The 26,762-nt window shown below is 29.2% G+C and overlaps 1 protein-coding gene across 3 annotated transcripts in view; it reads left to right on the top strand.

Moving 5' to 3' along the window:
- Positions 1 to 26,121, top strand: part of LOC143244624 (catenin alpha-like) — a 61,677-nt gene extending 35,556 nt beyond the window's left edge. For all 3 annotated transcript variants that reach the window (XM_076489643.1, XM_076489642.1, XM_076489644.1), the window contains 8 exons: positions 344 to 402; positions 2,402 to 2,583; positions 4,426 to 4,531; positions 6,192 to 6,326; positions 9,059 to 9,151; positions 12,151 to 12,174; positions 24,176 to 24,350; positions 25,356 to 26,121. In XM_076489643.1, coding sequence (XP_076345758.1) covers positions 344 to 402; positions 2,402 to 2,583; positions 4,426 to 4,531; positions 6,192 to 6,326; positions 9,059 to 9,151; positions 12,151 to 12,174; positions 24,176 to 24,346 — 770 coding nt within the window. In that variant the 3' untranslated portion in view covers positions 24,347 to 24,350; positions 25,356 to 26,121. The remainder of the gene's footprint in view (positions 1 to 343; positions 403 to 2,401; positions 2,584 to 4,425; positions 4,532 to 6,191; positions 6,327 to 9,058; positions 9,152 to 12,150; positions 12,175 to 24,175; positions 24,351 to 25,355) is intronic.
- The last annotated feature ends 641 nt before the right edge of the window (positions 26,122 to 26,762 follow it).

The raw sequence follows: 26,762 nt of genomic DNA, 5'->3' as shown, positions 1-26,762 counted from the left end.
CACTAAGAAAGTACTAAAAGGTGTTTTCTTTTTCATTTCATAATTGTAAATTACATGCATTGATAGTATGAAACATTCATAAATATTTTTAAAAAGTACAATATTATTTGTAAGTTGTAGCGTGAGTGAATTTTCAGAATATTTTACTTATAATTTTAATCTAAATATTATTTATGAACATCTCACTCCAATTTTAAAAGTATTATATATTTATACTTTCAAAGCTTTTCCTTTGTAATATTTTGCTATTAATAGTCTCAAATGCTTGCTAATAGTAAATTACAATGATGAGTATGTGCTCTACTTGTAAGTCATTAGAAGAGCTTTCCATTTTAAATTTCAGCAAACATTCCACCAGAATTTGATGAATATCCTGAAATTAGTGGAATCACAACTGCTAGAGTGAGTAGATACCTGTGATGTTATGTCTTTTAAAAGTCTTTTTTGAAAAATCAGCAAATCAGAAGCCTTTTCAGTAATCACTTTTTTTATTATTTTAAAATGTTTACCATTTTATATAAATATGTTGTAATATTTTTGTTGCTTTACATTAACTTGAAAATTCTTATGTGGTATAATAAAAAACTGTTTTGTATGTGTACATTTTTATGTTATTGAAGGTAAGATAGTCTGTATAACGTTGTACATATTTGTGTAGCTATAATTTAAAATGTTTATTATTTGTGTGTGTTTATGCATTGAATACATAGAGGTGAAGCATTGCAATATATCATTTAATTTCCAAGGACAATAAACAAAGTATATATTTTATGAAAGTACACATATTTCTCTCTCTTGTTGTGTGCTTTAAGTTTAACTAACATAAAATACCTGCATTGTATTATAGAGTTCAGTGGTCCTCTTTATGATTTACAGAAAAGGACCACTAGGATGGAAAGATTGTCATATAAGAATAGTTTAAGATCTCTAAATGTGTTTGTCTCTTGAAAAAGAAGAGTTAAAAGTGATCTGATTGGGATGTTTTAGATTGTTAAGAGAATTGATAATAATGATGCATCATTTTTGTACATAAAGGTTTAGAATGTTAGGACTAGAGAACAAAATATAAACTTTGGCAGATAAGAGTCATTCTCCGCTATGATAACTTTATTTTTCTAATTGGATGATGTTAGATGTACATAAATATTTAAGGTTAATGCAAATGTTAAATTTAGTTAGGTTTAGAAGCAATAGTTTATCACAGATGTGCATATGCAACTGTGTACAAATCATATATAGTTCCATTTTTGTGATGTGGCACTTGTTGTATTATAAAATCATAATATCTTGAAGTGTGTAGAAATTCTAGGCCTTGGTTAAGCCATAAGTACTCATAATAAATGAAATTTGAGTTAGTAAGGCAAAGTAAGACAGAGATAGTTAAATAAATAGATAGAACTTCACTACACAGTTTTTGGTTTCACCATGAAGATCATATAGTGGTGATTTTTAAAGTGAATTATTCCAGACTGTATTGTAATAACAGAGTATAGAAGAATAATTTGTCATGTCATTTGTGTTCTAAAGTAATTGAACTGGAGTATGTGGGCCTTGATGAAAAAAGAGAGAATTATTTAAAGCTTTGAATACAACTATGGTAACTAACGATTATAGTGGTGAGTTTAAAATGGAATTATTTTAGATTGTATTGTAATAACAAACTAGAGAAGAAGAATCTGTCATGTCATCTGTGTTCTAAAATTAGTGGACAAATCTGTGTGGACATTTGATGAGAAGAGACAACTGTGATAGTCAACAGTATAATGAATATTTATATATGTATATATATATGTTTGATTTGTTTTAATATATTATTTTAAAACAACTGGAATGCGTGCTGTTTGTTTACTGTTTAAATATATTGCCAACATTTCTCAAACACTTACTGTAAAAAGTGGAAGTAATCCATACATATAAAAACATAGTAGATGATTAACCTATGGAAATAGTTGCTTTCAGATGTTACTGATGCAGCTAGTTTGAGGATGTTTGTGGGATGGCTTCATGAATATTTGAATGATAAGAACTGAATTTCATGTTTTATTTTCATTCTAAAATTGAATTTAGTGAATGGGACTGCCTAGGTGGACCAGTATGCGTATGCTGTCCTTTAATTTCATTATTATATACAAAACCATAAATAAGTTTAGAATAAATATTGTAACATTACAAGAAAATAGAAATCCATATTATATTAAAATAACATATATACCACTGTGCCATGTATTGCTATTTTAAAGATGACTTACTTTTTATATTCTCTTTACTTCATAATAATTTACCTTAGTTTCTACTTAATTAATAGTTTTTCTTAAAAAGTTTATTTTATTTTCGTATGCCTAGTCTTATTTGTTTTTAGTTTTTTTTAAAGACTTTTACCATTATTTTTTATTTATTTTAGGATGCTTATCGCCATTTACCTCAGGAAGAGAAGGAAAAGATTGCATTCCAAGTTGAAACTTTCAAGAATGAAAAGAGCAAGTTTGATATGGAAATAGCAAAATGGGATGATTCCAGCAATGATATTGTTGTTCTTGCAAAACAAATGTGCATGATCATGATGGAAATGATTGACTTCACACGGTGTGTGTAAAACATATGTTTAGAGTATACTTTACATATACAAATATTTTTTGGACACTTTTTTTATGTTGTGTGAAATAAAATTAATTCTTTAAAAGTACAAATTACCTGTGGTGAAATTTGGAAATAAAGCTGTTTAGAGGGGTTTGCACTTAAACTATTTGAAATGAAGACATTATATGTTGTGTGAAACAAAACTTTTCACAATAAACTTTTATGTGGTATATAAGAAGCTGTTATTACTTATAACTACATTTCTCAAAAAAATACTCCAAATAACTAAAACAACTTTGACTTCTACTAACAGTCTCATCAAATGTTTTACAAAACACAGTATATTTCAAATGACTGAGTTCTGGTGTTATCAGTTATATGAAAATAATTTCTTTTCCTCAGATCAATAACTGAAAATTATGGCTAGCAGCAAGCAACATTATGATGTTAAGAAAACACGTAGGTTCAGTAAATCAATCTAATACGAAGATACAATATTCTATAACCTTAGTACTTTTGAAACACGGGCACATTTTTTTTTTTTTTTTTACAAGCAAAGAGGGAATGGTCATATAAAGCAAAGTGTGAGATAAAATCACAATTTGCATCATATGTTCATTCCCAGTTTGCCTCAGAAGAAGAAATATCTATTTTTCAAATGATCTTGGGGGGATAGTTTCAATCTTTATGTTGAGCAGATAGCCTTAATAGCCTTACCATAAATATGAATCATAAATATTTTTTGAACATGTACATTTTATGAAATGAAGTCAAATATATTTCTTTTACATTACATTATTATTACATCCATTTTCAACATCTTGACCATGTATGTTATATGTATAATTACAGTATTGTAAATAATTATAGAAATAGTGATCAAAATGGGTATCAAATACAAATGTATATGGAAATTATATAAAGAGCATATACTTTCTATATGATACTTGACTAGTCAGTAGAAAGCTTGCAAATGACCTAGCATTAAGTGAAGGTACAACTGTTGCTTCTGTAATAGTATTCATGAGACACATCAACAAGACAAATTTAATGAATGTGTAGGTACTCATAAACCACTACATAGGGAAGATAAAGTTGAAAAAAAGAATCAGACTTTAAAGATTGGTATATAGAAAGCTGTAGGATGGTGCACTTTACACAAGAATTCAAATACAAGTTAAGAATAATCAATGATAGTTTATTTCATGATAGAGAGAAGAGTGGTATCGTGATCAATGTACAACATCTACAGTAAAAAATGCTGGGCAATCATTACAAGTGTCATGCACATCAATCAAAGTATTAGAGATCTATACAAAATTATAACACCCTTCCTGGTGACAGGTATAAGAAGATTCTTATACATGTATTTTTCTTAGGAAAAAGACCTATGAGCTGATATTTATCTTCTATCAAGGCAGTGTTCCCAAGCATGCAGTAGGCATATTTTGAACTTATATGTGAAAAGAATAAATAAGTCAATGAAACACCTGCAACCATATCTTTGCCAGCATGTATACCTTGTGTTAAGGCTGTATGATCTTGTATGGAAACCTAAAAGGTCAAATAGTTACCAAGCAGTTTTGATAAACTGTGAGGTGTAAAACAGGACATTTATTGAAGCATTTCTCAATAATACATCAATAAATTTATGGTAGCATATAAACAAGATATACTACTTTGTTTAGAGCAAATAAAATCTTTTTAACGATAAATTGATGTTTATTTGCTCTTATTCATTGTTTGTGATGTGTGTATGTATTACTCATATTTGTATTTAATTATTTCCAATACTGTAAGTAAATTTCACAATATGTTCTTAACAGAATTTGCTATTTTATATGACAGTGGAAGGGGACCCTTGAAAACAACTATGGATGTCATTCAGGCAGCAAAAATGATTTCTAACTATGGTGTTAAGTTAGACAAGATTGCCACAGAAATTGCACAACAGGTAAGTAGGTGTCTTAAGTTCTAGATCTTTAGGATAGTTGTAGAAAAATAGGAGACGTGTGTACAGTTTTATCAACAGTAAATACCCAAAATTTTTGCTTGTAATAATTTCTGTTTCAGAGTGTCAAAAATCAAGCAATTATTTCTACTATATACTAATATTGTAGTGTCAGAAATAAAGGTTTGCATAATGATGTATCATAGTTTTAATGTGCAAAAGCAAACATTAATTTAAACTGTATTTACCAAGCTTTTGTATCTACAGAATGAAACATTGATTCAATCTACTGTTATATATGTTATTTTGTAGTTTTTAAAAACAATTACTAGATTCTACTGTGATCTGTTTTTGTTAGGGTTCAGTATAAGTGGGCTGGGAGTCTTTTACAATAAGTATCTGTGACTTGGTGATAAATTCAAACATGAAATGGACAGCATGCAAGTTACTTGTTTTAAAATAATGTATTCATGACAAGTCAAACATATATACAAAAAGTTCTTTACACTATAGAATATTACAATTGTATCAAAAACTAAATAATTCTCTTTTCTTGTCAAAAGTTCACGCAGGCTGAATCAATTATTTTAGAATCCAGTTGACAAGACAAACTATTTTTTATACTCTGTTCCTTATTGTACAATCTGTAATAATTTCACTTATGTTACCTCGTGGGTTATCATAGCTGTATCCAGAACCTCTAATAATTGTCCTTTTCATCTAAGTTCATACAGATGGGTTCATTTACTTTAGAACACTCTTTGAAAAGAAAAAGAATTCTACTTATCTCCATTAAACTGTGAATCTCACTTTAAAATATTGCCCATTATAACTAAACTAATAATCACTCAGTTTAACTACACTTTCACTTTTTCTCACTTAACAACACATAACTTCTTTTGTTGCTTACCTCAGTTGTACCTAAAGCTTTAAATAATGTTCTCTCTCTTTTTTTTTCATCAAAACTTTACATGGGCTGATTTAGTTACTTTAAATCCAACTGACAAGATAAATTATTTTTCCTATCTTTGTTATTACAAAATGTGAAATGCATTATAGAAATCACCAGTTATGGCTTATCTTCGCAAGCTAGATAACTTCATGTTTTCTTTAAATTAACTAACTTTTTCCTTAACTTGATGTATCTGCAGGTATTTATAACACATGATGGAAAAATTTAGAGCTATTTAACCTTCTAGTAGCAAAAATATTGCACATAACTAGGAAAACTTGAAAGCTTTGAGTCAGATGATGTCAAAAATATTACTAAAGCCTAGTAAAACAGTCAAACTGCATACACAATGTATTACTTGTACAGAGTTATGTAACAAACTTGTCATGATTATTACTTTTAAAATAAGTAATCTTTGACACTCTTATTACAAAAACTAAATAATCCTTAAACATTAGATCACTGAATAAACCAAAGTTTTGTTTTATAGATTTGCTTTCTACTGTATAATATGCTATATATTTCTTTCATGTCTGAAATAAATCATTTCATAAGGACTCTTATGTATAGTGGTACGTTTTGTTTAGTACATGTCAAGGATGAATTACTATTTATACAATATATTTTGAAATGTGCAAAAACAAGCATTGATTTATAGAATGATATCTGAAACAAGTACCAAATTCTGCATGATATACCTTTTTCTTGCAGTGTCCAGAATCTAGCACTAAGAATGATTTGTTAGCTTATCTCCAACGAATAGCTCTCTATACTCATCAATTAAACATCACCAGTAAGGTTAAGGCTGATGTACAGAGCATCTCTGGAAATTTGATTGTTACAGGGGTAAGATAAAAACTTTTGACTTAATAAACATATGTGTGAAATGTCATTGTACATATACGTAATTCGAGTGTGTTCTGTGTACATTAGTTCTTCCACAAAATTATTTTTGTAGATTGTTGTAAGATTGTCATACATGATGTTCTAACAGATTGATATATGTAATTCATCAAGCAGCTAAGAACAAAGTAAGAAATTACCCTTAATCATGCACAGCTTAACTGTATAAAATAGTGTGAAAAATCTTTTCTTATTGTTATTCATTCTAAAGCTGTACTTAAGATAGTTTTTGTTCGTGTTTTCATTTTAAAGGTGTATATTCATTTTCTTATTTGTGATTTTTGTTTTAAATATTTAAACTGAAAAGTATAGTCACATTGCTTGAGAAAAGAATGCTGATACTCACTGTTCATTTTAAAAACATTGAAGAATTAATTAAAGATAAGGAAAATTAAAAGGTTTAAAATAAAAATTAAAGAAATAAGTTAATAAAATATAAATTAAACTTAAAAAAAATATAGAAACTGTAGTAACAATTTAACACTATGGTTTCTATTTAGAGGAAGAATTATTTTCCATAATTTATTCACTAATTCTATCAAAAACTAATCAACTGAACACACTGTACTCTAGTGTGTCCTACAGGGTACTAATAATAATAACAGTAACAACCAAATGCCATTCAAGTATAACCGAGCAAAAAAAAAAAAAAGTAGAAGTATATCGAGTATGGATATGCCATTTGCTTCACCAGTGATGTGTACAAGTTCATTTAAAAGAGCAGGATTGTATCCTTATTTTACCCTTTCATGCTAGCTGTTTACAAAGCAAAAGAGATATGTAAGTTAAATTACATCTTTGGAAAAATATTGAATACACACATACACAATAAATCTACAGAAACAGTTGATGTTTTATTTCATGTTATGCTCATGTAGCAGAAGTTTGATGTTACAACATGTTAATATAAGCTGATGCATGTTTAAGCTTGAGCATAATTTCCTCTAAAAAGAGATTTTTATTCTTTCTTAAAAAGGCTCCATAAAGTGGTAGAATGCCATTCCAGTTATCAAAATAAGTGCCATATTACTGTTATGATGTATTATAATAAGATTAAAGTGCTTTTTAATCATTAAAATATTTTACCACCTATGCCTTTAACATGACAACAAAGATACAAATCTTAAAAAATAAAATTAAAATTTTAAGCATTTTTAAGTACCCTGTTTTTGGCAAAGATAAAGTTAACACCCACAAAAGTTGGATTGATATGATTTCTAAAGAACTTTTTCTTTGTCATCTATTATTTTCAAGCATTACTTTCTTAAGGTTATGAACCTTTTGTTCAGAAACAATCCTGTCAGACAACTATTCAGTTGTCTCTTTTTTTTTTGTCACAGTCTACACAGGCTGTTCCAGTTACTTCATAACATAACTTACAAGACGAATTATTTCTTCTATACTCAGTTATTGCATTACAGTCTAGGATGCTTTCAAGGTAGAAATTATCATTATAACTGTAAGTTACCACTGTTGTAAATAATTGTATCTTTTTGCCAAGTTCCACACAGGCTGGTTCAGTTACTTTAGAAAACAACTGACAAGATGAATTATTCTCCTCTCCTCTCTTATTACAATATAATTTCACTTGCGAAATCACTACTGTATGCTTTTTATGGCAAAACATACTATCACTCAGTCTAGAACTATCTATCTTTCTAAGTAACTGCCTGGAACTATATTTTGGACACTTATGTATAACCAGACAAAGGCCTAGCAGGTTCCACACACTATGAGATGTTATAATGCAATAATACTCAATTACATTAATGAGAAAAACCTAGAACGTTCAAGTAATATAATGCAATAATACAACAGTCATCAATTCACAACAACTGAGCTGCACAGTGTAAGATTCATAAACTGTTACATGAACAAACTTGAGATAAACTATCACTTCTAACTTTAACACTCATACTATATTTACAACTGTTACTAGCTAATATAAATCAGGACTTTTTCTTTCTTTAGCTACTGTTCTTTTACATATTTTTATATTTCAGTCATTACTATTTTAAATGTACGACTTTTTATTCTCTCAGCAAATATTTTAACAAATATCATTGTTTCCAATTCCTGATGTCTTTGGGTTGGGACATTTTGTAATTAATTAGGAGTATTTCTGTCATTCATATTATTTCAAACTGTTTTTGCTTTAATGTTGTTTCTTGTACTTGCTGTTGAATGTCATTTATCATTCTTTTAATCTTTGCTGCTATTGTATTACAAACCTTAGTTCACAACTGTTAACAACTTTTCTCCCACAGTGTGTGTATGTAGAATTGATGAAAGGTTAGCCATGCTGTTGCAGGACTAAGATCTTTTCATCTATTTCTATTAGAATTTTTCTGTCAATTATTATTATTCTCAACTGTTACTGTTTTTAGATTATCACCTTTTATTTTTATAAAAAAATTTTTCTCGTGTCACAATCTACTACTTTTACTATCTTAGCATTTTATCTTTTTTTAATTTTCTGTAGTAGCTCTTGAGTCACATGTAATTATTTTTAACTGCTACTATCCTAATATTAAGATTTGTTAATGTTTTATTTCTTTTAGAAGTTTTTGTATCATATTGCTGTATTCTTAGGTAATTCTGACTTACTGTCAGTCAATGGTTCTTTTTTTTTATTTGAAAATCCAATCAAATTGGATTGCATGTTTTGTTTTCAGCTGGATAGTGCAACTTCTTTAATTCAAGCAGCAAAGAATTTGATGAACAATGTTGTATTAACAGTCAAGGCATCTTATGTGGCCTTTAATAAGGTAAATCTTTTTTAATCTGTCACTTATACAGGTGTAGTTCCCCTGCTTTGAAAACAACATAATGTTGTTATTGTTAATGCAAAGCTACACAATAAACTACTTGAATTCTGTTTGTCACAGATAATCAAATCCCAGATTTTATTATTGTAAGTCTGTAAACTAACTAGAAGATTGAATAATTATAACATTTGAGCCATATGAAAATATAAGTGAGTTTTAAGGATTAAAATTGTATGTTTTGTAGGACTTTAAAAATTAATCAATAAATGTATTTTAGTTTTGAAATGAATGTAGTATCTAAAATAAATGAATCTAAATGAAAAATGTTCAGTATTAATTTATTTGCTTATTTTAGTCAATAATTGCATAACAAAGCTGTAAAAATCATGATACTGTAAGAGTATCTTTAGAAATTTATGAATTTTCTCAAAGAAAAGTAATTTAGATTGCTGTATCACAACTCAAACACTTTTGATGCTAAAAACATGAAAGGCTTTAGATACACTTCAAAGCTACAGTAATGATCTAAAGGTATCTAAAAAATGAAAATTTTTGAATAATTTTTATACTTCTCTGTAATTTAATGTAGGATGCCTATAATTCAGATAAAATTTTAAAAAGTCATATTTTTTTGCAACTGAAAAATTACAAATGTGTCATCAGGATAATGTGTAAAGTAAAATGGTGTAATGTTTATTGGCAACTTTTTAGACACTAGTTTTCATGGCACAGTAACAAAACTAATTATGTCGTAGGTTCGATCCATCATGTATTATGCTTATTTGTTCATTATGCTTATTAATTCAAGTAGTTTATTTAAATGTGTTTAACTATATCAAAAACAATGAAGTTGATTTAATGTATGCATATGTCTTATATTTTTTACATTGTTTTAATACTTTATTACTATTTCAGTCAATCAAATTGCTCAAATAACTAAATACAAAATAAATTAATTCTGTTTTTTTAAATGTTAGAGCATTATTTAAGTCATTGTATTTGTACAAAGTCACACCATGGGCCATCTGCACTCTGTCAGCTGTCAGGAATGGAACCTTAAGTTTTAGAGTTGTAAACGTACAAAATTAATGCTAGTCCACTCTGGAGTAGGACACATCATTCAAGTCATGATTAACTTCACTGTTTAAAAAAATGTGTTTATTTGCAATTTATAACTTGTTTTACAGAGTACAATTTCACAAAATTATTAGGTGTATCTGTGAATAAATGTTTTTTTGTTTTTTTAAATATTAACACATTTTTACATAATTATTAATTAAATATATATATACTGGGGATATGTACATATTAAGAAAACAATTTTTTTCACCAAATGAAAAGTCCCCAAGTATAGCCAGCAGTAACTCTGTGGACCTACAACACTAAAATCCAGGGTTTTATTCCACACAATGGACATAGGATATAGTCCAATGTGGCTTTTCCTTAAAACAAACAATTAAACTAAATGAAAATGTTAGCTAGCTTAAAGCAGGTGAATCATAAAAACACTCAAAACAATTCATAAGCTAAACATTTCATTAATAAATCAAGATTGAACAACTGTGTTTGTAAAAGATAAGGGATAACAATTTTGTTTACATATTTGTAGACTATCATCAAAATTAGTGAAAATATTAATTCAACTCAGTTTCTTATTGTTGTTAATCATCTCCCCATAATGGCACAAGTCAGCAGTAAGTTTATTTAGTTATAAAGCTAAAATTTAGAATTAGATTTTCCGTGTTGGACAAAATGCAGATAGTCTATTATGTACCTGTGCACTAAAACAAACAAACTTTGCCATTTCTGTTGCTAAGTGGTAAGTCTGGGGGCTTAAAATTAAAAAGAAATTAGGTTTCAATACTTATGATTGGCATAGCAAAGATTGTATAGTGTTTTCTGCTTAACAACAAACAAAAACTTGTTATGAAGACCCTGTCTAGACATGTGATGTTCAGAAGCATTTCTAGGTGCACATTAGTATGATACTGACAGTGGTTTTCTTTTCTGAATTTTTAAGCCACCTGTTGGAGATTTGGGGCATGGAGCTTGTGGTCAGTTCCTAATGGTGCCTCTGATGTTGATCAATAAACCTCTTATGGAAATGTGATATTCAGTAATTCTTATTTAAGTATCAAATCCAGTAGTTATTACATAGATATGTAAAACAAGATAATTCTTGTGTAGAAATTAATATGCCATAGGTCTTTTTCAGACACTTTATAATTAGTAACCTTTCTATGGACATATTGTTATAGCATTTATCTTTGTAGACTCTTATAAGTTGTCAGGTGAAAATAATTCAATATTCAGTCTACTTCATTAGGATAGATTACTTTATTTTCTCCTTTACATGTTTCTAAAGGCCTAAATCAGTCTTAAACTATCATAAATTGTTTAGGTCTATACTTACAAATAATGTAATACCTCTCTAACAATAGTACTAGGACTAATATACAACCATTTATGTTCTGCTATTCACATTATTCACTTTGTTAAACAAGCTATACTAAAACAACTGAACAATTTAAGAATATTTTTAATGTCCATCAATTTTCTATTACCTGATACTTGTATGTGCAACATTTCATGACTTCAAAGGCAAATTAACATAAAAAAAATTGAGGTATCTTTTCAAGATATTTTCCATACTGTGTTAAATGAGTATCATATCTGTCTCAGCCTTATGCATGTCCTTTGAAGAATCATTGAAATAAATATTTAATTTTGTTTGTTTGTTCAAGTTAAAGAATATTAGTAATCCTGGATTCTGAACATTTCAACTTAAACTTATTACACAACAATAAAATTTTTTACTCATTTTTTAACTTATTACTTTTAATTGTTTTACTGCATGTGTGTAATGTAATTGACACAAATCAAGATTAAGGAAGATACATTTAAAAGTCTTAAGTCTTTAGAGTCTTTGAAACAATTTGTCAAAATTCTTGAGTAAATGCAGAGTTATGAAAATATGACAGTCTTTCTTATTTTTTCAGTATCCAAGAACTGGTGCAATTAATGTAAGTTAATGTTTCGTTATTATCTTTTTTTACTGTTGGCATTAGCATTGTTTTCTAGATAATGTGTAATTATTTTTTATTTTCTACTGTAATAAATAAAAGAGTTCTTGTATGTTTTGTTGTTCAACTGTTAATAAGTTACATTATTTTTTATAATATGTAAAGGGTTTTTGTTCATGTTATTATTTTACTATGATTTTTTTACATAAGTAAATGTTTTCTTCTGATTTACTTGTCCCATTCCATTGTTCACACTTGAATTCTATTTTACACAGATAAACATGTTTAGCTGTCATATTGTATTTATTATTTTAACTGTAAGTTATTTTCTACATAATACATTTTACTGTAATGTTGATGACTCTTTCTTGAGTTGAGTACTATGTGACCACTCATGTGGTGGTTGGCTGTCTGTCAGGAGTTAGAAAACACTTCTATCATTGATGTTACAAGTGATCTTCTAGTTATATACAGTTCAACTGATTCCACATCTCTTGCTGTTATTTCTTTCATGCTTCCTATAGTTTCTGTGGCCCTTACATTTACAATCTCATCTTTCGAGATTTGCAGGGACTTTATGTTTTGCTTGCGTTTCTTTTCTTGAGCATGTGTGTGGTGAATGCAGATGCTTCATTAGTTTTCTTTCTGTGTGATTCTTCCAAATTGCTACTAGCTGGTATATTTCCAATCACAAAGTTGTAGATTAGTGCCTTTATGCACATGGTCTCAAGGTCTCCCATGTAGTGTGGAGTGTCTACCTTTATTCTTGCTGTGAGAAACTACTGATTCTCACAGCTGCACTACTGCCCCCAGTGTCTCACAGGATTTTTGCTTTCTTGTCCCCAGCATAGTCTTCACCTACTGGTAAGTTGTGATATTCTGGCACTTCTTGATGTTAGTAACATGCTCTAATCACTAATGACATGTTGACCCAACTTAGATAACCACCAATCATGCACTTTAATCATGGTGAAACCACTTCCTCCTTGTATTGAGTCTAATGAGTTGTCTCTATTCTGTTTGATCTGGCATCATTATCTATGGTGATAGGCATTCTTGGCTTGTTTCTTACCAGCATCAGGTTTGTAGGTAGCTCCAGCTGCTCTATGTTTTGATTTCTGCAGTTGCTTGTTTGTGACAGACCTTCACTCACTTGAAATGTCCTTTTATAACAAGCCAAGCATCTCCTCTCCCATTTGTATTTTGACTTCTTGTCACCTCTGGTGGTATTGTGCTTCTGCTTAGTCACCTGTGATTTTGACTTTAACTGATTATTCTTGGACTTGTCATGCCATTTATGGGCTTCCAAACACTTTTCTACCAATTTAAGCATCTTGTTCACATCTTCCACTGCTCTTCTTTAGGAATGGTGACATATAACTGGAACACGAGATTATGAACTGTTCACATATTAGTAGGTTTACAAGTCCTACAAACCTCTTTTCACACTTGGCTATATGAGTTCATCTTGTGAAGTATTGCAGTAGAAATACCCCAAACTGAAATACAGTTTCTCCAGTGTCAGGTTTAGCTTCTCTAATCTTTGAGTTAAAACCTTCCTTGGTAAATTCAGAGCAATTCAGCAAGGCTACTTTTAATGCATTATAATCCATGGCACCTCCTGATGTTATGCTTACAAACACTTGTAGGCCTTTTCCTATGTGAAATGGGCTGAGAAAGACTGCCCATTCACCTTTGTCTCAGTTATGACTTTGAGTGAATATTTCATACCTCTCCAGGAAATCATTCATGTCCTCTTTCTCTTAATAAAATTTGGACAATTTGAGTTGGCTAGCTCTCACCCCATCAACATTCTTGGATCCTTCATCTTTGTATTGGATGAGATTGGTAATCTTAGTTTGTGCTTTAATTTTCTCTATTTTCAATCTCTCCTTTTCTTCATTCTCTCTGTATGTGCTCTTATCATTTCTGTTTTCAATTTTTCCTATCTCTCATCTTCTTCCTCAAGATGTGCTCTTATAGTCTCTATTTTTTATTTTATTTTCTTCTTTCTCTTTCTTCTTCTCTTCTTCTTCTCGTAGATTTTCATCTTTCAGCCCTGGTTACTTGCCTCTTTCTACTCACTTATCAAAATCAGTTTTTATGGTTATATAGTGTGGCTGTGATATCTACAGTATTTTCACTACCACAACATTTGTGCATATATATATATATATATGTATAATATTTCTTATCCTCCTGTTTACCACTGTGTAATTTTGACTAGCTCATCACTGTCAGTTTTTATGCATGGGCTAGATTCTTTGAGGTGTCTGTGACTTGTTGGAAATAAATTTCAGCAATAAATGGACAGCACACAATCCACTTGTTTTACAATAAAATATTAAAACATTTCAAACGTATATACAAATATTCATTACACTGTTGATTACCACAGTTGTTTCCAAAGCTTCAAATAATTGTCTCTCTTTGTCATATTTCTTACATAGTAGTTATATTTTTTGGATATAAAATATTGTTCAGTTAAGAATTATTATATAGTTTTAATTAGTGATTTAATATTTAATTATTAGTTAGTTTCATAATAAGAGTGTTAAAAGTGATGATTATGACAAGTTTCATTATGTAACTCTGTACATGGGATGTTATAGTTGCAGTTTAATTGCTGTAGAAGTCTTTTGTAATATTCTTGAAGTCATATTAGTTGAACCTTCTGAATGTTTTTTGTTATGTGTCGTATTGTTGTTACTAGAGGGCTACATATTTTTATATTTTTCTGTCACATGTTATAAATACATGCAGAAGCAGTGAGCAAGGAAGAACTTCTCCCACAACTATAATTTCTCACAAAATGTTTAGTAGTATTTTTATTTGCAACTAATTCACAAAAGACTCGGATGCTTTATAAAAGTTTCATACATATTTAACTTTGCTAATAGATAACAATATTTGCACTATTATCTTAGTTACAAGAAGGCATAGCATATTTCCTAAAAATTAACTTTTAACAGGGGAATACTAATGTTTTGATTGCAACACTTATCTCAAGCATGTGATTGTCACATTTTGTTTTTGTAAAATGAATGATCTAGAGGCATAAACAGTCATATTATCTTTGTTTTTAATTGTTCGATAAACCTGGGATTAGAGCAAGTGTCTTACTTCTCTCCACTCTTCTCTATCAGGTATTAACAATCCTAGTAGAATCAGTATATAAATTAGGATTTTGAAAGAAGTGATCTACTTTGACATTCCAATCAGGAGACAAGGAACAATGGCTAGAATTCTCAAAAGACAAAAATCCATCTGTTTCAGTTTAACCCCTGTGCCTTATTTCCAGTTCATACATTATCCTCTGTACACATGTGACAGTGTTATTCAACATCAAGTAAATGTCTTCTTATCACTTTATTCTTTCACTGTTTCCACTGTACAATATTTTCTTTGTTATTTTATTTATTTTGAAACCTGTGCATAATATTAATAATACATAATATAGAATTTATTTCAGATTTTTACTTATTTTGATAATGACTGAATGTTTTTCATTATTTTGTTCTTCCACAGGTGACAATTCTTTTTATTTCTAGATAATTAAAAAAACATTTTATCATTTTATTGTTTCATTGTTTTATTTTCAGATAAATAATGCAAGGTTTATTGTCACTTTTTTTAGATTTAGTTGGCACTGTGTATTATTTTTCCATTAATAATTAGGATACATTTTGATGTAATTTTATTAATTAGCTGGTAATACTGTGTATTGTTTTGGGCATAATAAGTCAACATTATTTTTATTAATTTTGCTGCTTCCTTGTTAACTGCATTTTTGTCAAAAGAATTATTATAAGTTTTATTTTAATTGTACGGTTGTAAATTTAAGGACTTACAATGTTAAAATCCAAGTTTCAATTCCCTACAATGGACGTAACGGATAGCTTAATCTGGCTTTACTGTAAAAGAAATAAACTAACACATTTTCTTTGTATTTCTTCACTGTTGATATTCTGCAGTGCTTTCTAGACAAGAAGTAAGTGTTTTATGGTCATTGTGATATTACACTGTTAATAAATGCTTAATTCTTACTTAATTGTTTCACTGTTGAAATTGTTCATTGTTTTCTATACAAGAAGTTAATGGTTTTTGTTTTACTGATACCACAATACTTTCTTCACCAAATAATTAGTAAACATTATCTTGTTATTTTAGCTTTTTCGCTGTTGAAAGTTGCTATTGTTTTTAACATAATAAGATTTATTGTTTATTCATTTTTCCATTGATGGCACAGCATGTTTTCTTTATATATTAATCGTAAGTGGTACTTTCATTATTTGATCCTATCTGGACACTAATTATTATATAACACATGAATAATGTTAGAAATAATGACTGTTTCAATTTAATTTTAATGCAAGTGTAATAATTTAGATAGTTTGTGTCACAAAAATGTTAAATTTAGTTACTTTCAGAAGGGATAGTTTATTGTAAGTTTGTTACGTAACTGTTTACAAATCATTATTTGCATAGTTCAATAGTTATGAACTGGGGATTGTTATGTTATAGCACCATGTCACTAGAACCTTCCAAGTTTTCTTGTATTATCTGAGTATTATTGTTATAATATCTAGTAGTGTATGGAACACTCTAGACCTCTGTTGGGGTATAAATATGCATGAAAAATGTAGTTCAATAGTTAGATTCAGACTGTGTGATTGTGAATTTAGCTATAAAGAGTTTATAGTTTTACAAATGTAAAATGGAATTATCACAGATTGTGTGATAATAATATAGTAGAAAAGAATAATTCTTTTTGTCAAGTTGTACTCAAAAGTAACTGAACCATCTTGTGTGTGCTGTTCTGTAAAAGAGACAATTATTTAAAGCTTTGAATACAAGTGTGCTAACCTACAGCATAACAAACATTTATATATATGTCTCACTTGTTTTTTCTAAAGAATGAACTGTGTGGTATTTGTTTATGTTGAAATGTATTACCAGCATGTATTCCTAGACACATATTGTAAAGAATTCTCTCACATACAGCAAAACTTGATAACTGATAAATATTTTTTTTATGTAATTCGTTGCCCAAGTGACACTGCATACTGTTTGTACAGGCTGATTATAAAGAAAACCCTCTGTTTAAGATAAATAAATTCAAAAGTTTTTGCATAAGAAAACAAACTTCATTTGGTCTAGAATGTTATGGACAATATTATTAAAGTTTTGAACAGGAGAATGGTTCATAGTAAAACTGCTAAGATATAGCAAAAGTTAGGTCACTGTCTCTAGATAAAGAAAATTAATGTTAGCATCATTATAAAATAATTTTGCTACTTGTTTAAACCACACGTAGCAGGGGCATTTTTTGTTTCAATAACTCAAAAAGATGAGTTTATACAAATAGTATGATTAAACTTGTTAAAAGTAAACTGTTTTAGTCCATAAAATCTGAGGATTGCAGGTTCGAATCCCTGTCACACCAAACGTGCTTGCCCTATCAACTGTGGGGATGTTATATTGTTATAGTTTTTATCAAGATTAACTTCAAAATATAGCATATTTTATTCTGGCAAGGCTGTTTCAATATTTCTATTCTCTAAAAGTGGTGCTAGCTATGATTTTTTTTAGATCTCAAGCCTCCATTTATGTTCACTAGTGATAAATGAACTGAACTGAGCTCTCTCCTTTTGCAATAAATTAAACAGATTTGTGTCTTGTCCTGACTCCATTTACAAAATAAGCCTCTGAAACAAGTTTCAATCATACTTATCTTTTAGTTTTTTTTTCTTTTCTGTTGTAACACTCACACTCACCTTGTGCATACCTTTGTAGAATCTTGTCGTTTTTTACATTAGTCTGCAGTTCTTTTTGGTCCCATTAATTGTCGTTACCAAACCAAACATAGTCCATGTTGACTTGGCAAGGAGCATTCTTTCATTAAACACTCACACTTCCTGTTTCATGGATTGTGTAAGTCAGTGTGATTCAAATAAGTCCACCTGCAACTTTTCACACTTTATTGATATATTTCAAGTCTTGGTCATCATGAATTTGGTTGAATTTGTAAACAGTTTCTTTTACAATAAATCCTTTGTAAAACTGCTGGTGCATTTTCTGCAACATGATGAATATAAGTAAGGAAGAAAAATGGACAATCTTTTATAACTGGCATGGTCATATAATGTAAACCAGGGAATTATTTTAGCAAGACTAGCTAAGTACATTTTCTAGTATCCAGAGTGAAGGGCAAGGGTTAAACATAAAAGAATCCCAACCATGTCCATATACTACTTCTGAAACAGGTAAGTTGGATTGTCACAGTGAAATGAGTCAAATTCTTTAATTCTGACCAATAGATCTCCCACAAGGGGCTTATCTCCTGAATGCTATCACTGATTTGTCCATTATATTTTATGATGCACCCAAAACTTGTATTTTTGCACACTTAGTGATGCAACAGCTTATTTACTTTTCATTTTTATTCATTCATTCCTCAAAGTGTGGCCAGAAAACTCTCCATAACAATTCTAGTGTAAATTTGTTGGCTTGTATTATTCGATTCCAGCCTTTGTCTTGAAGTATTCTGTCAGTTGTGTTTTCTTCAAATACCACACTGTTAATCCAAATGTCTTTAAAATCTGAATCTACCCTATTTTTCCCTGTGACTTTTGAGAAGTTCATCTGAGTGTGGAATGCACCAAGCATCAAGATGATGTTCTTGCACTTATATTTTTTTTAACTTTGACACATTTTAACTTTTGAGTATAGTTGTCCATCTAAAGAGAAGATAGTAAATTATCATTCTATGAATTTTGTGATATCCAGCATCAGGTCATTATAGTCCACAACACATCAAAATAATAGACTGGTGCATTGATGATTGATAAATGTCCAATGATGCTTCCAGGAAATGCTTTGCCTTGCTCATTCAGTGTTTGATTGAATCTGCTTCAAGCAGAAATATGCTGTTCAGCTTCATTTAACATTCTACAAAAAAGCCAAAGTACATCCTGCAGATGAGGAGTGGCTATTGTGTTTTCATCTGATTTGAACATATTCATGTTCATTTATTCCCAGAAAAAAAATATTCAGGTTATAGAGTATAATTCTTAAGTGCTTCAGTTTCTGAAGTTCTTGAGGGATTTTTGCAGCTTTGCCAGTGTTAAATTTCACAGATAGGTGATTCCTCAATGTTAACATCTGGTCTGAGAAGTATCAATGAATGTATTACATGAAAGATATCTCTCCCATCAAGGGTTTCCTTACTTGTGTCAATATTGTTGTTAGCAAACCTAAGGTAACAAGGAAGGTTGAGATGTACAATGTTTGAAGGAATGACAATATTTCTACTTTCCTCATACTCATTCAGCAATGAAGTGACAAGCAACGTGTCAAACTGTATTCATAACTGATGGAATGATCTTCAGCATGTAACAATTGAACTAGACTCTTAGATTGTATTGCTTAATGAACAGTAATACCAAGTGCAAGGTATTCAGGGTTTTATCTTTCCATTTAATGCTAAGAATAGAATGTCTAGTGCTATGATGAGAAACCTGGTTTTCACTTTTATGCTGGTGTTGTTATTTGTGTCTTCTTAGTCCTCTGTAAATTTGATAAAACTCAAATGGAGGAGTAAATACAGACATGGAAGGATAATCCTTTTCATTATAGTCACTGTCAAATCCTCCAATGAATTCATGTCTACATGTTGCTGTTATATCACCATGAAGCTTGAGAACAAACTAATATAACCAATTCAGTATTTCTGTTCTGGATCAGTTTTCTCACCTGATGTAATTTGGATATTGCTTGTTCCCTCTGATGCTTATTCATTTGTATCATTTTACAATGTTTGAACAGCAAATCCTGTTGAAAAGGCAGAGAACAAAACAAGGGGTTCATGAGGCTTCGAAGGACATATAAATTCTATTTGTTCAGATAAATGCCTAAGTATGTTATCTCTGAAATTCTGGCTATGGTATATTCCTGATTCTTCATCAACTTGAGAAAGCAAGTCACAGTATTTTTTTTTCCAGATAGTATGTATGAGATATATATATCCTCTTTCCAAACTATCCCTTAGTTCTTTCATTACAGTGCTGAAGTAAATATCTCTCCCTATGTATTTCCTTCAGTAGCTGAATGTTTCCCAAGAAAAGCTGTATAGCAGTTGAGATGGCACTTGCCCTTTAATGCTGTGAGTTCATTTATTCCAAACACTTTTTAGTGAATAATGAGATTACATTGTGACAAATAATTGATTTTCAAAGTTGGTTCAGTTTGAATATCATTAAGTTTAAAATTCTTAACTTCTATCTGAAAAAATAGATATTTATCCCAAGACATAGACTGATGGGATTCTTTTGAAAGACATTGAGAGTTGGATTTTTAATTGTTTGTTTGCTTAAATGTAAGCACAAAGCTACACATTGAACTGTGTGTACTTTACCAACCAGGGGTATCAAAATCAGTTTTCTAGCATTGTAATTCTGCAGACATATTGCTGTGCCATTGTGAGGCTGAGAGTTGGAATATGAACCCTTAGCTACTTCATAATGATCAATGTGTGATTCAAACAATTTCTGTAGCCTCTTGATGTTCATGGAATTTGTGATGTGGGAGTAGCATGCACAATGCCATTTGATTTCAGGATGATCTGATTCCAAATGCAGCTTTTCCGAGCCCTTACAGAAGTCAATGAAATTACTATCATCATATTTCTTTATTTCATTTTCTCTCAGTGTAAGAGTTAAAAGCTTCAGTGTTTCTGACATTGATGAATGGTAACATTTTGACTTGGCATATCATGTATTCAGAAAAACTGCAATCGTCTTCCCATGAAAGCTCACATACTTTTTGCCAAAGAGTTAATGTTGGCTGTCTAATGTAATGCTGTTATCTTTCTTTGAATTCGGAAAATGTAAGAAAATGTTCTCTAACACCCACCTGTGAGAAATGTTTGAAGTTCTTCCTTAACTATGCAGTGTTTTCCACTTTGAAACTATTTCAATGTACGTATTCATCATTAATGAGCAGAGGATATGAAAAAGTAGATAAAACATAATTGGTTAGCAGACTTATATCTTGTATAATCAGTTCGTGTTCTAGGTAATTTATCATGTTCACTAATAATGAATTCTGATTCAAAGCAATACTAGCCTCAAAAACACAAATGTAAGGGAATAAGTAGATATGCATAGGTCTTTGTACATTAAATCTTGTTACATATATGTATTCTGGATTGTGTAAAAAACAGACACAATTTACCTGTTTAAGGATATAGTTTCTCACCACTACAATATCACAATAAGTTCATAAATAAAGATGTCAGCATGTATTTATCACATATGGACATATATAAAAGAAATATTTTAGCCATGTTGACATTTTTGACTCTCAACAACTTACTAAGCTCAATTTCATTTTCATATCTGGATAATTCAACCAAACTACATTGAGAATTATATGGTTTAATCAGGAAAATTCAGCTTGTTGCATATAATAAGTAATTTGTTTCTGTCTTATTTGGTTGCTTTTACTCTTATATTGTCCACTGTTTATAGACAAAGAGTAAAACCCTTATTTTAATTTTGTGTTTCATAGTTTACACCATGAATTGTGTTAAACAGATAACCAGTATAATTTGTTTTCTCCATTTTTAATAATCTATTGTTGCCTCTATACATTGTTTTTTTATTTTCTATGTACTAAATAAATTTTCATTTATTATTGTTATGTCTTCTTTCTGATTAAACTTTTATTTATAATATCTTTTTCATTTTATTATTTTACTTTTGAGTTGCATATTGTTTTCTGGTTAATTTTTTCTTGTCATTTTAATATTTTGCTGTTGATACATTACATTGTTTTGTATATAATAATGACATTGTCTATCTTTACATTTTATTGTTCAACAGATGCCAGTTAACATTTCTTTTCATAATAATCAATATTTCTGTTGATTTGTCCCCTTATGATTCAGTGGTATAAATGTAAAGACTTACAACAAAGAGTAAAGATAACTTACTGTGTAAAACACACAAACAAACAAATTTTTTGAAATTTTCTTTCTTTTTATATTGCAATTACAAACTTTATCACTGTTCTTTTGTTTCACTGCTGATGATCTTCTTTGTTTCTAGATAATAAAATGCCTAATTATTTTGTTATTTCATAGTTTGTAATAAACCAAAACAAAATGCTGCTACAATCATTACTGAATGAAAAGCAGTTTATTAGCCATTAAAAACAGAAATCCAAAATAAAACTTTCAAATAAGTGAAATACAAGTTTTATCACCTATAAAAAGTTAGAAATTTTGTGATTAATCTGGACCTCATATAAACATTAATAAACAATATAACAAAGATATCATTGCTATTAATTTCAATAAATAAAGGAATTAAGAAAATGAGCTAAAAAAATAAAAAACTAACTCCAAGAAAAAAACAGTATTCCAAAATTTAAACCACTTTTCAGGATCAGTTACAATATCAAATCACAATCAGAAATAATTTGGTGATGGAGATTCAAACCCAAAGCAGATCCAACATTGGAAAAATATAAAAAAACAGATAGCAATATAACTTAAATTTTTAATCTGGAAAATAATATAAAGTTTTAATATTGACAAAGGTTACCAAAAATATTTCAGTTATTGGTTACCTATCAATGAACATTGTGGATAATGGAAAACTAAAAGTAAAATCCAAAAAATCATTTACTTATTATATAAAAACTATTCACAGACATGAAAGTTGAGTATGATAATATTCTGAAAATACTTATATTATTGATGTAGTATCCAAAGAGGAACAAGAAAGTGATAACAATTCTTATAATTTATTATCAATTTTAAGAATTATAAAGTAGGACAAAAAATATACATGAAAGTAGACATAAAGCATAGTGTGAGATAGCAAGTTTTACTTTTACTGTTTTTATATTTGTATGGTTTTCTTTCACATATATTTATTATTCCTTCTGTATGATTTAGCTCAATTATAAGTTTTTAGTTGTATTAAAATAGTAGCTCACCTTCAAGCTAGAGCACATTGAATTTGAAAACGTTTGTATTATACAAGTTGAATCTGACATAAGCTTCTCCTAACAGTGGCATACAGATAGTAATGTTTAAAAGATTATGTGACCTAAATAGTCACATGAAATATAGCCTGGTAGTCTAACCATTAAATAAAAATCCTCTTTTGATCGTAATTAGTTTACGAGATATGGCCCCAGGATGTTCAGGTGATCACAGGCTTTAATTCACATCTCATCCAACATGCTTACCCTTTTAGCTGTAGGGACATTATAATTTGATGGTCAATCTAACTATTCATTTGCAAAAGATTAGCCTAAGAGTTGTTGATGGGTAGTGTTGACTAGGTATTTTTCCTCCAGTTTATCACTGGAATGGATAGTGCAATTGGTCATGAAGTAGTTTCACATGAAATTCAAAATAAACAGAATTATGTATTGTTTTCAAATAATAAATTTACATTTTGTCAAAATAAACCTTTACCACTTGAATGTGATTTTATACATAATATTGAAACATCCAAGTTATTTTTTCTTTTATTTACACTAAGCATAATGTTTTAGATAATATGTACATTATTTTATCATTTTTAGGTTTTTATCTGAAATGATACTTTCTGTTTTACTATATACAAAAAAAGTTATTCTGATTTTACTGGGTTGTTTTAATTGTTTTTTAGTTAATGTATTAAATAATGAACTGTCTATTTTCTTTTACCAGTTTAAAAACTGCATTGTTTCAGTTTTGCAAATGTTAACTACACACATTGCTTTCTACTTAATGAGTACATGTTTTCTTATTTTATTGTTTTGCTCTTCATACTGTGCACTATTTGTAGTAAAAACAGTAGATATTTTAGTTTTTTTATAAATTTCATTTTAAAATATTATATTTTATACTTGCATGCCCTTTCTATTTATCAGATTGCAAGTAGTATAATATTCATTAGCTTTATATTTTTTGATTTTCTAATATTTATCTGTTGAATATCAGGTACCAATAGTAATATGGAAGATGAAAGCTCCGGAGAAGAAGCCTTTAGTTCGGAGAGAAATATTTGAGGAAGTGGATCAAAAACTTCACCACAGAAATGACAAAAAAGAAGTTCCAGCAGTAAAAGCTCTAAGCGAGTTCCACAGTTTTAAAGAGTCTTCTGAAGCATAACTAGGTATTTTATGGTTTCTTTAGTCATGAGCTTACTAACTGAATACTTTTATTGCAGCATGGTTGTAATTGTTCTTTAAATATTTTGCTATAAAATAAATATGGTTTATGTAAAAGAAAAAAGATTCACTAGTTTATTATCTCATCATACCATATTTATAAGTGTACTTTATATATTTTGCTAAGTAATGAGTATGTAATTTACAGATTTTAACTAGTTTATCATTTTCATATTTTTCAAATTATCAGTTATTGTAATGAGCAGATTTCCAATAGTTTATTATCTCATAGTGGTATATTTATAACTGTTTTTTATATGCTGCTAAGCTATGAGCACTGTAATAAACAAACATTCACTTGTTCATCATCTTCATATTTTTTCAAAGCAGCAGGTATTGTTATAAATAGACATTAAGTAGTTTATTATGTCATGTATATAATGTTCTTAATGTTTTGTTAAATAACGAATATTGTAATAAGGAGACATTCACTAATTTATCCTTTCCTTATGGCATTTTAACACCTGTCATTCAGACATGTTGGGCAAGGTTTTATAGCAATTGAAGGAGCCATTATCAATTTCAGTCAATCAGTTTGAAGCAGTGGTTCATTGAAGCTATAAATAGTCTATATCATCCTTTTTCTTATCGATGATATTGGCCAAAAAAAGGAAACTTAAAAACGTACTTCTGAAGTTCATTTTTTTCTTGCCAAAATGAGCTTATCTAGCTTTTCAGTATGGGAAATTTTAAAGTATATTAAATAAATATGCTAAATTATTGGAAGAAAATATTATGAATTGATTAGTTGATCAACACAGCTTCTATATTATTTAAACTAATAACATTTGTTTGAGTATCAAGGAGTATATATAGTATTAAGAGTATATGTGTAATTTTTTTAATCTAAATGATTTTATAATATATTGCTAGTAGGCTACTTAAGTGATGTTTCTCAGTTTTTTTTGGGAAATGGCTTTAAGTTTTCTTTTAATTTTTCATTTTTGTAGTTACTGGAGTGGAAATTCTGCAGAAAAGGGCAAAGACAGAATGCTCTGATTAACAAGTCTATGACAGATTGAAGAGTTTAATCAAAGTAGTTGTTTACTGCAACACCACCTGCTAGAAATGGTACATAGTAATGGAGAATTTACATAATTATGATTCATTAACATCAAATCTAATAGAACGTTAGGGTTTCACAGTTACTTTTATAAGAAAATAAACTGACCTAATTATTTTTCTAAAAACTGTAGATTGTTTTTCACCAATATAAATGATTTGTTATGAAGCACCTTTATTGTATTAATTTCATTGTAGAAAGTACTTTTAATAATTTTGTGTTTCTTATGTATAAGACACAAAAATAAATTTATGTAATTAAGATAGAAATTATTTCAAAACTGGTTTTATGAAAGCTACATACCTTTTAATGCTTTTCTAAAAATAATACTGAAGCTGCTTTATGAAATGTGTGTTATTGTTATTGGTAAGGATTAGGCAGAGGTGTTACATATTTGACTTACACAGCAACTGTAATTTATATTAGTATATTAATTTATAGGGGTTTGTCATGCCAAGCACCCCCATTTTGGAACTCCTTTCTACACCATTCTAGGTAATACATGTAATCTGAAATAATTTATAATGCTCAAATTACCTTTGAACTGCCCAGAAATTGGGAAAAAATATAATTCAGTAACTAGAAACAATTACTTTGTGCACATCATATAACCAGTTTTAATTGTTCATAATAAAATCAAATGTTGTTTTGTACTTATGCTGCTTGTAGGTGTTTTCTGTGCTAACAAACAGGTACCTACTACATATAACTCCAGTAAACAAAAACTGTTAAAAAGAATTTTTATTGCCAGGTATTTCACTGTAGAAGTTTTAGTTGAAATAATAAATATTAGTTATTAAATTATTAGTATTTCATAGCTATTGAAAGCCCTATGAAAAGTCTACAAAGTTTAGGTAATATGAAAAAATAATCATATAGATACAATAAATGAAATGATTATTCAACTGCACAAATGATACATGTACAGGAATCACTAACAACAAGTAATTGCAACTAAATTCTCTGTTTATTATTAGTACAATATATTATAAGAGGGAATACAAACAAAAGTGAATAAGTTCTACAATGTTTAAGTAGCTTGTATTTGATTTAAATAAAGCAGTACACATTTTTCATACACTTCCAAATGTTTATCAATGTGTGATTATGAATGAATGTTCTGATTGTTTTCTATAATTCTCCTAAATTCAGTCAAAGTATTTGGTTGCCAATTAACTTTCTCAGTTTTGATACAATTCCATAATAATAGTCATATCAGAAATTTGTGCATGCCAACTGACTCATGGTTGCTAGTATTTCATCAGGTTGTTTTTATTTCCACATTAGCTGCATG

This window comes from Tachypleus tridentatus, chromosome 2 (assembly GCF_004210375.1).
Source record: "Tachypleus tridentatus isolate NWPU-2018 chromosome 2, ASM421037v1, whole genome shotgun sequence".
In the NCBI taxonomy this organism is placed as follows: Eukaryota; Metazoa; Arthropoda; class Merostomata; order Xiphosura; family Limulidae; genus Tachypleus; species Tachypleus tridentatus.
Note: the sequence above shows the minus strand (reverse complement) of the source record. Positions and strands in the feature narration are given on the sequence as shown.